At 53.6% G+C, this 12439-nt stretch overlaps 1 protein-coding gene across 7 annotated transcripts in view; it reads right to left on the reverse strand.

Annotated features, from left to right (window-relative positions):
* Nucleotides 1-1282: 1282 nt before the first annotated feature.
* The window catches only part of Rnf44 (ring finger protein 44), a 15352-nt gene continuing 4195 nt past the window's right edge, over nucleotides 1283-12439 (reverse strand). For 2 of the 7 annotated variants that reach the window (XM_026783005.1, XM_026783007.1), the window contains 10 exons: nucleotides 6721-6871; nucleotides 6343-6532; nucleotides 5621-5788; nucleotides 5048-5224; nucleotides 4798-4959; nucleotides 4579-4709; nucleotides 4259-4346; nucleotides 4057-4178; nucleotides 3884-3983; nucleotides 1283-3770 (listed from right to left, as the gene is read on the reverse strand). In XM_026783005.1, coding sequence (XP_026638806.1) covers nucleotides 3708-3770; nucleotides 3884-3983; nucleotides 4057-4178; nucleotides 4259-4346; nucleotides 4579-4709; nucleotides 4798-4959; nucleotides 5048-5224; nucleotides 5621-5788; nucleotides 6343-6532; nucleotides 6721-6827 — 1308 coding nt within the window. In that variant the 5' untranslated portion in view covers nucleotides 6828-6871 and the 3' untranslated portion in view covers nucleotides 1283-3707. Of the gene's footprint in view, nucleotides 3771-3883; nucleotides 3984-4056; nucleotides 4179-4258; nucleotides 4347-4578; nucleotides 4710-4797; nucleotides 4960-5047; nucleotides 5225-5620; nucleotides 5789-6342; nucleotides 6533-6720; nucleotides 6872-10202; nucleotides 10378-10710; nucleotides 11024-12439 lie in introns of those variants that run through there. The other 5 variants (XM_026783008.1, XM_026783006.1, XM_005355209.2 and 2 more) reach the window with 5 other exon arrangements.

A 12439-nucleotide genomic window follows, 5' to 3' on the forward strand; every position in this document is an offset into this window, starting at 1 on the left:
GCCTCCCAAGTGCTGGGATTAAAGGCGTGCGCCACCACTGCCCGGCTGCTTTTTTGTTTTTGTTCATGAGAGGTGAACTTGTTTTTGATACAATGTGATTTTCTTTGGGCTCTCTGCAGCCCCGCAGAGCTTACAAACTTCCACTTTCAGTTCTCACGGCTCTAGGGCTACAGGGACACAGCTGCTGCCATGTGTGATCTACCCCGTCCCAGGGTGCTGCATGCTATGTGGTTGGAGCCAAAGTAAATACAGGACATGCCACCCTAAGAATCAACTCTTGGAGATTTTACAGTTCATGTAGGTACAATGCCCACTGAGGCCATGTGTGATATTTTGTTTGTAATCTAACAAATAAAGCTTGCCTGAAGATCAGAGTGTGGAGCTAGCCACTAGTTAGCCATAGGAGGCCAGGCAGTGGTGGCACACACCTTTAATCCCAGCACTCCCAGAGGCGGATGGATCTCTGTGAGTTCAAGGTCACCCTGGGGTACACAAAACTAATTCAGTCTAAAAGAGAAACAGGCAGTGGTGGATCACACGTTTGACCCCAGCACCAGGGAGGTGGAGATAGGAGTGATATGATTGGGTCGAGAGGGGAATATAAAACAGGAGGAGACAGAAGCTCAGAAGAAGATTCAGTTTGAAGTTTCACAGGGAAGGCATTCTGTCTGAGGACTTGCAGAGAAAGGATACCCCCCAACACACATGCACCCCATTCAGTCTGAAGATTTTGTAGAGGTAAGAACCAGTGGTTCAGCTGGGCGGTGGTGGCACACGCCTTTAATCCCAGCACCCGGGAGGCAGAGGCAGGAAGATTTCTGTAAGTTTGAGGCCAGCCTGGTCTACAAGAGCTAGTTCCAGGACAGGCTCCAAAGCTACAAAGAAACCCTGTTGCAAAACACACACACACACACCACCACCACCAGCGGCTCTGCTTCTCTGATCTTTCAGCTTTCACCCCAAATAAATGGACTCCAGGAATTTATTATTAAAACCATTTAGAAACCATGCTACACTTCACAGCAAATCTGAGGCAAGCATGGGATACATGAGCTCACCTCAGAAGGCCAGGAAGAATCTACAAGCTAGGACAACTAAGGGATGGATATCTCCTCGTGCTGGTTCGATGAACTCTTGTAACTTGCCAACAGTGTTGACTAACTTCATGGTTCCAGAGCAGGGACCACGTGCTCTGTGACCACCTCGGCAGCACCCCCCTCCCCCGCAGTACTCCTCACTTTTTACCTCTCATGGGAATAACACACGAGCGGCCAGAGGCGGCTTGGGCAGCACTTGTATACATCATACATTTATTAGTGAATATCCCTCTGAAATCAGCAACAATATTAAAAAAAATAATGATTGCACTACTTGGTCAAGCAGAACTAGCAACTTTCATTTTAAAAAAAGTACAAATCTGTTAAAAATTTCAATCCGTATACACATATATAATACAACATACTAGTTATGTTAAATGCTACAAACCAATGTGAGTCCAGTGGGATGGAAAAACCACACATTTAAGCTTTAAGAACCATTTTCTCTATATATTAGCATTTTCTCAAATACATACATGGGAAAAATGAGGTAACTGTAAGATGTGCAAGGAACAGGGCCCCCAAATCACATGTGTTTATATATATATATGTGTAATTACTTATATATATATATATAATATAAAAACCTTTCTAACAGAACACAGGCGCTGGGCCCAGCAGTGCTGGGGGAAGGTGCCCACTGTCATGCCGAGGCCAGAAGTTGGTAACTAAAGAGTAAACAATGCCAAGCCCCCACCACAGGAAATCATTGGTAACATGGCATCTACAGCAAGGTTGGCAAATCACAAACATCCTAAGTAATTGTTTGGTAAATCTTTCTTAAATGATTAAAAAAACAAAACAAAAAATACAAATGAAAACCGTGTATTCCCCACAGTAGCTGCTCGCTGGAATCATCACTGCAGCAAACACAATCCATGAGCCAATTCCGCTGCCCCAGGAAACCACAAGGGTTTGAAAACCTTTTGTTGGGGTGAGGAAGGGACAGGGGTTGGATAAGGTGGTTCTGTGTAAAACGTGGATTTTCAACACTGCTATAAATATAGAAACATCACCTGGAGTTATATACAGTAAGACTTTGGGTTCTTGTGGGGTGGGACCAGGCCGATGGGCCCCCTGGCAGGATGGGTTGTGGGAGGCAGGGAGCCAGGGCTGCTGAGGAGAACGAGGGTGGTTGGAGCATCCCTGAGGCAGCAGGCGCCAATGGCTACCTGCTAGGATGTGCCGGCCCCACACGCGGTTCGTTCACTCAGGGCAGCAACCCCAGATAGGGGTAGGAAAGGGAAAGAATGGGAGCTGGAAGGAGGAGCAGGGAACTCAGCCTCCTCCAGACCTTGGAGGGCACGGGATCAGACTGGGAGCGGGCCCCAGGTGGAGGTTCACGCCCTCCCTGATCTCTGTCCTCATGGGATTCCTAGGAGGAGACTCAACCAGGCAGGTGGGAGACAGCCCCTGGCTGGAGGAAATGCCCTGAAAAGCAATCGGTCCCTGGTAGGCTCTAGGGACATGTGCAGTACAGTGCATGGCAGTTATCAGCTGAGTACAGACCCCCAACCCTGCCCTGTGACTTCCAGCCGCCCAGCGCCGTCCCAGCCACACGCTCATATGGAGGCCTGGTGCGGCACAACCTGACCCTCCTCTGCCCCCTGGGCATTTGGTCCCGGTTGGTCCCTATGCCCTCACCCCACTCCTATTAAACCAAAGAAGGAAAAACAAAACCAAAAAACAAAAACAAAAAAAAAACCCAACAAACAAACAAAAAAACAACAAAAAAAAACCCCCAAACACCTCTAAATATCCATACCCCCTACACGCAATTTTGGGCCAAATGAATAAACAAAAACTGCTGTTCCTCACGTTCATGCAAAACGACAGAGGGGGAGAAGATCGAGCACGGGTCTGACACTGTCCCTGGTGGGGGGGCACTCACCAGGAACACAAGGACATGCCCAGACTGTGGCTTGTCTCCTGTAGAACGTAATGTGTTCAGCTTGGAGCCCCCATCCCATTTGCTCAAAGACCGCGGCTGGGATACCCTCCAGCCTGGGGTGGGCTGGAATGCTGTGCCTGGGGTGGGGTCCTGGGTAGTCAGACCCACACTGCACAGCAGTGGAGGCAGAGCCGACTGCCTAAGTCTGTCTGGAGTCCTGGGCCTTAGGAAATGGTCTCTGGCTCCCATCTGCCCACAGACCTGGCAGTTCCACCTGTGCAGGGAGTACTTCTCTTCAGTACAAGAGACCAGCTGACCCAGGGTGGCTACTCCTTTGCCCATTTTGGGGGGTGGGGATCACACCAGCCACCACACTTGGGGAATGGACTCCTGCCTCCCAGAGCCAGCAGGAAGAAGGACCCAAGGGCAAATTAAGAGGCAGACTGAGTTGGGGACACTCAGGCAGCTCTATGGTGGGCGGGCGGGCGGGCAGGCAGGCAGGCAGGCAGTTTGGGGAAGGAGTCTTTGGAGCTTGGCAAACGCAGGGGCTTATTGCAGTGGCTTCTCCAGGGCTGACCCTGGCACCAGCTCTCAAGTTGCAGGTGGGAATGCTGAGACAGGCCCGGCCCCTCCCTTACAGTTCTCCCTGGGCCACTCCCTGCCTCCCCCCACCCATTTCCGGAGCTTTGGGCAGGGTTCTTGTGGGTGGCTGTGGAGCCTCACTCAGCCTCCCTGGGCACCTCGGAGGCATCGGCCCGGCAAATGGGACAGGTCCGGTTGGCCTGGGAGGAACAGCCACACATCAGAGATTGCTCTCCTGACCTCCCACCCCACCTATTTGACTTGGATAAACTCTACACACCTGACCACCAGGGCTACCTGGGGGCGGGCTCACCTTCAACCACTTGTCAACACACTTGGCATGGAACTCATGGTTGCAGGGCAGGACTCGGAGCAGCTGCCGCACCTCAAAGTCACTGAAGCAGACCACACACCTGACGAGAAGCACAGTGTCACCCCCCACACCGACGGCGAGCACCCTCCCAGAGGTCCTGGCACAACACTCACAGAGTCTGCTCAGACTGATGGCTGTCAGGGTTAAAGCGGTATGACGGCAGCTGCTCTATGTCTGCTTTGGTGAGGCCGCGGGGCTTGGCATCTCCCAGCCGCTCAGCCAGGTTCAGGAGGGCCTAGAGCCAGGCAAGGGAGGTCAGCAGCACTAGAGCTGGAGGTCTCCCAGACTCCACCTCCCAGCTCAGGCACCACAGACCTCATAGTTCTCCATCTCCACGTCATCCACATCCAGATCCAGGCTGATGGTGGGGCCCATGGTGGTCGGTGACATTGGCAGCATTGAACTAGAAGGGAGCCCCCAGAGTGCAGGTCAGCAAAGGTAGACGGCACAAAGCACCCCCACCCCCAAATGCAAACAAGGTACAGAGCTCTGCATGGGTCAAATCAGGATGGTGGTGCTTGTTCGAGCACACTGGAAGAGAGGCAGGGTCAACCGCTGTGTGGGTGGGCGACCAGAGCTATGGGGTCCTAGAAAACAAGGCCTAATGGCTCTAGGGAAGTTACACTGGTACTTACAGGAAGTAGGGGAGGAAGCTTGGATAATAAGATGGTGGTGGCGGTGGCGGTGGCGGTGGCGGCGGCGGCAGCGGCTGCTGTAGACGGTATCTCTGTGTGCTCAGTCTCCGTGGCATCATGTGGGAATATGGCTGCAAACAGGAACAGGCGCAGCAGGTCAACTGGAGGCCGGTCGGCTCACTGCCCTAGGCCCGGCTAGAGGGACGGGGCGGCACTTACCACACCAAAGGACAGCTCCTGGTGTAGTGGCTCATGGGGTAGGTAGTGAAGGGGCACTGAGGGTGACAAGGCTGGGCCAGTGGCAGAGGTGGAGTAAGTGAAGCTACCTAAGGGGTGCTGATCCCCCCGAAGGTCCATATCATTGTCCAGACGCTGCAGGGACTGGAGAGGAAGGGATGGGTCAGCCAGCTGCTTACAATAAAATCCTTGCCTTTCCCACTCTGCACCCCCCTCATCTCCCCAAACTCACCAGACGTGGGTGCTGGGTCTGCAGGGACACAAACTGCCCGAGTGGTGCCATGTGGGTAGGTTGAGGTGGTGGGGCCGGTGGCGGGGGGTGAAGAATGTAGTGGTCACTGGAGATGAGGTGGGGGTAGGTATGGTAGGGCACAGGGAGCTGCTGCATGGTACATGCCTGGATCAGCTGCTGAGAGAGAGCAAAACTGGGCCTATGCACCAAGGAGGCCAGGGAACACCCCCAGCTAAAGGCTCTTACTGTACACAAACCCAGGAGCTACAGCGGCTTTGCAAGCCCCATCCCTGCCCTAGGCCGCCAAGGCAGGGTGCCATCCCACAGCCTCTACTGCAGTTGTATACGGCAGGCGCTGTTACAGAAAGGTCCCTGACCTCTAAACTGCCACATACCTCTGTGGGAACACAAACACATTACTCTGGGAAGGGCCATGGCCGGAAGGCCAAACTAATACATTGACAGTCTGCACAGGCATTTAACTCAGTTCCTAGGGCACCTGTGCTCATACCTGTAGGGATGGAGAGACAGTATGGCATGTACCTGGGGCAGGAGAAGAAAGCATTTACTCACTGGAGGTGGGAGGCAGCAGAGGGGGTAGTGCTGCCCACTGAACATCACGGAGCATGCTGGGAGCTGCTGGGCACTGCAGCCAGGGATGTGTTGGCTTGTAGGCAAGGGGAAGCCTTGGGTGGTCACTGTGGTGACTGTGTAGGACAGAGGGACAGGCCCCTGGTGCACCTGTGGAGAGAGCATCAGGCACTGTAGGGAGGGCAACCTTTTGAGAAAGAGTCCAGGACGAGGCCAGGCAATGCCTATAATGCTAGCACACAGGAGGCAGAAGAGGCAGGCAGATCTCTGGGACATGAGGTCAGCCTGGTCTACTTCCAGAGTTCCAGGCCAGCCAGGGTCACATAGTGAGAACCTGTCTCAAAATACAAAGAAGTCCTGTTGTGCAGCACTTGTGTCCTAATGAATCCTTGTAGGCACCCAGGGGACCCTCCCTTCATCCCTGGCCAAGCACAGCAAGAGAGAATCTGTTTCTTTTTTTTTCTTTTCTTTTTTTAAAGATTTATTTATTATGTATACAATATTCCTCCTGCATGAACACCTCCATGCCAGAAGAGGGCACCAGATCTCATTGCAGATGGTTATGAGACATTATGTGGTTGCTGGGAATTGAACTCAGGACCTCTGGAAGAGCCACTTCTCCAGCCCGAGAATCTGTTTCTTAAAAATCAGTTTGATAGAAGCTGGGGGTGGGGGTGGGGCGAACTAAGAGCTGTCCTTCCTACCTGTTCGTGGAGATCAACCATGAACGGGCTCTGCTGGGTGGCCGGGTGCAGCATTCGTGGGCTCCTGCCGGCAGGAGCTGAGGCTCGGTGCTCCTCTACAGAGAGGTGTGATGGTCGTGGCAGCAGCTGCTGGGAGGGGAAGTGCTCATCCTGGGTAGGTGGGCTGGCCAGGGGCCCCTCGTGGCCAAGGCTGCACCACACAGAGGAGGAGCCCCAACAGGACAGAGGAGCGCCACTCATTTATAATGCAGGGAGGGAAGACAGGGTCATAATCCACACTAGAAAGCCGAGAGAGTTCAGGGCCCTAGGGCCCACCCCTCTGTCCATGAACCCAAGCCAAGATGGTTGCCCTGAATAGAGATGGAGACTTCTTCCTACCTTCCCCAGAGCTGGCCTGGACTGCTGCTAGGTCTTGTAGAGAATCGCCAGTGACCCACAGGGGCAGAGGGTGGCCACTTAGTCACTGCCAAAGCCCATGGTCTCATCAGGGGAGCAGGGAGGTGAAGGGGCTGGGCCGGGGCTCACAACCCTAGGAGGCAAGTAGAGAAAGACATAGAGGGATAGGAAAATCCAGCTGCTTGTGCAATTAGGAATGGTGAGGCAGACAAAACCTGGACAGGTCCTCCTCTAGAGCCTGGGGTCCAGGGCTGACAGGCTAGACTAGCTTCCTGCTCTGGGAAGTGGGATCAAATTTTAGAACACGGTAAATTCAGAGACCAGACCAGTATGCTTCAGGACCAGCAGCTCCAGTGAGGCTCTGGCTGCAGGAAGCTTCCTTTGCCTCAGTCAGGGACTACATCTCCAGGCAGATGGGGCTCGTGGGAGCTCGTGGGAGCGCCAGGTTCCCCTTTCAAACGACTGGCTAAAGAGGAAGAAGGCCTGGGACTCATTCTCAAGTACTAGGTAATATGGCCTGACCCATTTCTACCCTTGGAAACTCTTGGCCTAAGGTCAGACACCATTTTCTCTCCTTCGCCCTTCACCCTGGGGCGCACTCAGCTGGGATAGCACCCATTAATTATGGAAAGTTTGTAGCAGACTTGGCAGAAGAGACTCACTGCCCCAGGTCCCACACACATGTTGAAGCTAGGAAATAGAGCAACTTCAAGCCTGCTCCCCCACCCCCCTCCATCTTGCTGCTGACAGTGAAGGCCACCTCAAGGCTTCATTAGGCCCAGGAAAGAAACTTGCCAGAAGCAAGCATGCTGGGTCTGGCAAGCATCCAGGTCCTTGCTCTGGGACCCCATATAGACCCCAATGTGGGAAGCAGAGCCTTTTGAAAAAGGATGAATCTGAGAGGAAGGTGAGCAGGAATGGGTCAGGGCAGGGTCTCCTCTTTAGGGTCATAGGAGGACCAGGTGGGAAAGCAGGGTAAACCTCAGGCTTCCATCCACTAACTCAGTCAGGATGAAGACTTGGCAAGAACACTCTAAAATCCATCGGGAGGCTGGAGAGATGGCTCAGAGGTTAAGAGCATTGCCTGCTCTACCAAAGGTTCTGAGTTCAATTCCCAGCAACCACATGGTGGCTCACAACCATCTGTAATGGGGTCTGGTGCCCTCTTCTGGCCTGCAGGCATACACACAGATAGAATATTGTATACAATAAATAAATATTAAAAAAAGAAAATAAAATCCATTGGGCCATGAGACACTATAGAGTTTATTGCAATGGGCCAGTTCTTTGCCATTACTGCCACAAGGAGGCCTTTCTACTCTTTTTCAACCAACAAACCTATGCATGTCTGATGTCCAGTTGCAAATGTTGCCACCTGCTGACGCAGCAAGGCAGTAAAGCCAGTTAAGCACCTTAGTCATTCCAGCTAACATGGAAAGAACCATTTCCTTTACCCAGAACTCTCCAAGTCTGCACAGGAGAGCACCTTCTCCACACTACCCAGTCTGTGTAAAAGCACAGTCTTGCAGTGACGACAGGGTGGGGCCAGTGAGTGAAGACTGAGAGATTATAAATCATTCCCTACAAACCCTAGTCTCTAAGTAAGACTTAAAGGGGGATGGAGCACCTCTCCTCCTCAGTCAGAAAATGGGTCTTCTCTCTGAATCCTGTCCACTCTGCACCTAGTTATCTTTGGTCACTGGCTTGTGACCCCTGGCTGGGGCTAACTATATACACCCTAACACATAGGTTCTCACTTCCTAATTCCAGGCCAGCCACCAACAAGGGCCAGGAGTAACCCACCCCCAACACTGAAACAAGATGCCTAGCCCACCCCAAGCCAGCAGACAGAAGGGCATTTAGTGGATGATGGTGCCAAAGGGTAACAGCATCATCCCCGAACAAACAACACCCCCAACTTTTTGCCAGGATCTTAAGCCCATGGCTTCTGGTACCTGAACCCTAGACTCCTCTGTGAAAAATGGTAACAACTTGAGAATCATCTCCCCAGGGAACCATCAAGGGCCACGCTGAAGGCAACAGAGGAATCAGTCCTTAAAGTGAATGCCAGCTATAGGGTAAATAATCATTTCTAGAAAGAAAGACACACTGCCCTACACTCCCACCCTAGGCAAACACGAGGTACCGGAAGTGCTGGAAGATGCAGAAGCATGCTGCTCCAGCCGTGTACCCCAGGAGGGAATGGGATTCTGTAATTCCTATCAGGAACAAAAGTGGTAAAGAGGGGACACACCCATTTCGGTTAGAGTTGCTCTGGACCACAGGGAACAGAACTGGTCATGGCTGGCTCCCTAGACCCAGACCTAGTCCTCTCAAAATGACAGTGGCCAGAGGAAAAACCAGACTCCTTCTAGAGGCACACAGACACAGTCTCTTTCAGTACCTGTGAGTAGCTGTTCTGGAGCCGCGCAAGAGACTGAGCTGGACCTAGTGACACAGTCAAGGTCAACCAGCAACACTACTTTCCACACCTCTTTCACTGTGCTCTTTAAGAAGTTGTGTAAACTCCCCTAAGTCTGACCCTGCCCCCATGAGTCCACAACCCTGTCAGCCGAATACAATGTTCCAAGCACGTATTTGACCCCGGCGTGGAGTCTGTTTGCAAAAAAGACGCTCTCTTCTAGCAGACCAGCAAAGCTAGACCCCAAGACCAAGACCAGGCTTAGGCGGGAAGACAACCTCCCCCTCCCTGACCCGCTGGCCCAACTCTAAAGCAGGAGCTTCCCAACTCGCAGGAAAACCACGGAGGGATTGGAGTGGGACCACCACACCTTGGCCAGTTTAGACTCCCTGGGTGACCTTGGTTAAAGAACTCCTTTAGTTTTCGCTAAGTCTCAGTTGCAACAAATTAAAACCGGGATCGAAATCTCCCCAGGGCGCCCCTAAAATGCCAGAGAAACCAGATGTTCACATTAGTGGGGGAGGAAAACAAAGTCCCCGAGGTTCAAGCTCCTCCCTAAAACAGGCCAGACGCAGGCAGTGGGGTTCCAGCAAGCTTCCAAAGCAGCCCCTCCCTGGGGACCGGGGTCGAGGCATGCACACCTGTCCCAGGAGAGACTCCGCTGACCCCCTCTTACTCCTTAGTGCCTCACTCGGAGGAACACTGAGGGACGAGGCCGGGCAGCAGCACAAGGACTAGAGCGCTGTGACTTTAAGAACCGAGGATCCCGGACCATGTGCTCGGCGTGAGACAAAAGCAACAACAAAGGAAGTGGCGGCTGCAGGGGGAGGGGGTGGCTCCTTCCCCTCCACCGCAGCGCTCCGCAGAGGGGTGGCCTGGCCGAGTCTAGGTAGCCCCAGGCAGCACCTGGCCGGGGACCGTCGTCGCGCCGACCCCGACAGCCCAGGATCGACGCCCACGAAGCCGGCAAACCACAGCGAGCCCCCGAGGGAGTCAGAGTTCCGGGGTGCGGGTCCGAAGTTAGGGGCCTGGCCCGACTCACCGGCAGCCGTCCCACAACACGCGGGCTCCTTTGTTCGCGATGCGGGGTGTGGATGGTGGAGCGCCGGCTCCTTCCCGAGCCTGCTCTGTCTTCCGCTTCCCCGGCCCGGACCCGAGAGGAGGGCGGCGCAGGACGCAGCTGTGCGATCCGGCGGGCTGGCCCTTTAAGAACTGTCCGCGGCGGCCGGATGGAACCAGCCCCACGTTTGATTCACAACATTCGGAGCGGCGAGGACGCGCAGCGCGGAGGCGCGCCAGGACGCTCAAGCAAACAGCAGCGGCAGGAGCCGGTGCCCGCCCCGCCTCAGGCCCCGCCCCTCGACGCCGCGCCGGCCAATCGCGTTCTGCGAGCGGCACGTGACTAGCAATTCGCCATCTTGAAAACCGGGTTAAAAAAGCCTCCTCGCCCCCACCTCATATAGTTGAAAGCCCCCACGGCCAGGTCGCAGGTAAAGGACGGGGCACCCCCGAGTTCGGGACCACGGCGCGCACTAAACTGTCATGATTACCTTCTTAGGGCCGCGGCCTCTGAGCGGCCCGCAGCCTCTCACGCAGCCGAGGTTAGAGGACCGCCCTCAGCCCCGGCCGGCACGCTTCCCGGAGGTGACGTCACTCCGAGCCCCGCAGGCTGGCGATGACCTCATAGCCCACCGCGCCTCTGCCTCTCCCGCTTTCTGTTCCGTTATGCGGCGCCTTTAAAAAGGTGCGACAGCCCAGAAGGCCCAAGAGACCAATGACTGACGCCCCATGCAAACGGCTTAACGTTTCCTGGGCGGGCGGGCGGCGGGGGGGGGGGGATTGGCCCTGCGCATGTTGATGTCATAGAAACACTTTGCTACCTCCGTCCCCCGGGCGGGGGGGGGGGGGGGGGGGATTGGCCCTGCGCATGTTGATGTCATAGAAACACTTTGCTACCTCCGTCCCCAGGGCAGCCGGGGGTCGGGTGGGGGTTGGGGGTGAGAGGGATGCGGTGGAAAGGGGTGGGGAGGCTCTAGTTGAGCTGAAGTTGGAAGAGCTGGCTGTAGCAAGCCAGGGAAGTGAGTTTTCTGGCCTCCCAACAGTTTGACAAGCAGTACCAGAGACAAGAGTTCGAGGCCAGCCTGGTCTACAAAGCGAGTTCCAGGCCAGCCAAGGATACTAAGACCTTGTCTTCAAAAGCCAAACAACAAACGTGTCACACACCCAGTTAACAACTGAAGCGCAAGAGAACAGAGACCATGGACCCAAGCTGAAGTAGTGGCTCAGTCTCCTTGGGATGTCTCCCAGGCAGACAAAGTGGGGTACGGGGTTTGCAGAACACCAGAATTACCTAATGCACGTGTCTACGAGGATGGTCTGTAGGAACTGGACTCCTCCAACGCCCACCAACCCAGAACAAGATGTCGGGACAAAATGGCAACATTTGTTAAACCTATGCAGCAGGCTCTCACTTTATACTTAGTGCACTCACTTTATACTTAGTGGATACATCCCATAAGTATTTAAAAAATGAAACCATTTTGCTGAACAAGAAGTAACAGTATCATTAGTTTCGTGGGCCATTGTATCTGCATATAGTGTTTGTGAAAGCATACGGGAATTAACAAGGTGCATCTGTTCAGGAGGGCAGATTTTAATTTTCTTTGTTATTAGTTTTTAGACAGTCATGTCTCAGCCTACCCTCAAACTCCTGATCCTCTTGCCTCTACCTCCCAAGTACTGGAATTATAGGCATACATTACTTCTCCTGGTTCAGATTTTTAATTTTTTAAAAAGATTGATTTATTAGTATGTATACAGTGTTACAGTGTTCCGTCTGCATGTATGCCTGCAGGCCAGAAGAGGGCGCCAGATCCCATTACAGACAGTTGTGGGAATTAAATTCAGGACCTCTGGGAGAGCAGCCAGTGCTTTTAACCTCTGAGCCATCTATCTCTCCAGCCCCAGATTTTTAAATCTTGATAACTATATAATTGCTTTAAAAGATTCTAGTCAGAGCCGGGGCGATGGTGGTGCACTCTTTTAATCCCAGCACTTGGGAGCCAGAGGCAGGTGGATCTCTGAGCCTGGTCTATGGACTGAGTTCCAGGACAGCTAAGGGCTACACAGGAATCCTGTCTCAAAACACAAATTCTAGGCAGTGCAACCTATTGAAAAATTTGCTAGCCGCGCGGTGGTGGCGCACGCCTTTAATCCCAGCACTCGGGAGGCAGAGGCAGGCGGATCTCTGTGAGTTCGAGACCAGCCTGGTCTACAAGA

The sequence above is a fragment of the Microtus ochrogaster genome, chromosome 16, assembly GCF_000317375.1.
Source record: "Microtus ochrogaster isolate Prairie Vole_2 chromosome 16, MicOch1.0, whole genome shotgun sequence".
NCBI classification, from domain to species: Eukaryota; Metazoa; Chordata; class Mammalia; order Rodentia; family Cricetidae; genus Microtus; species Microtus ochrogaster.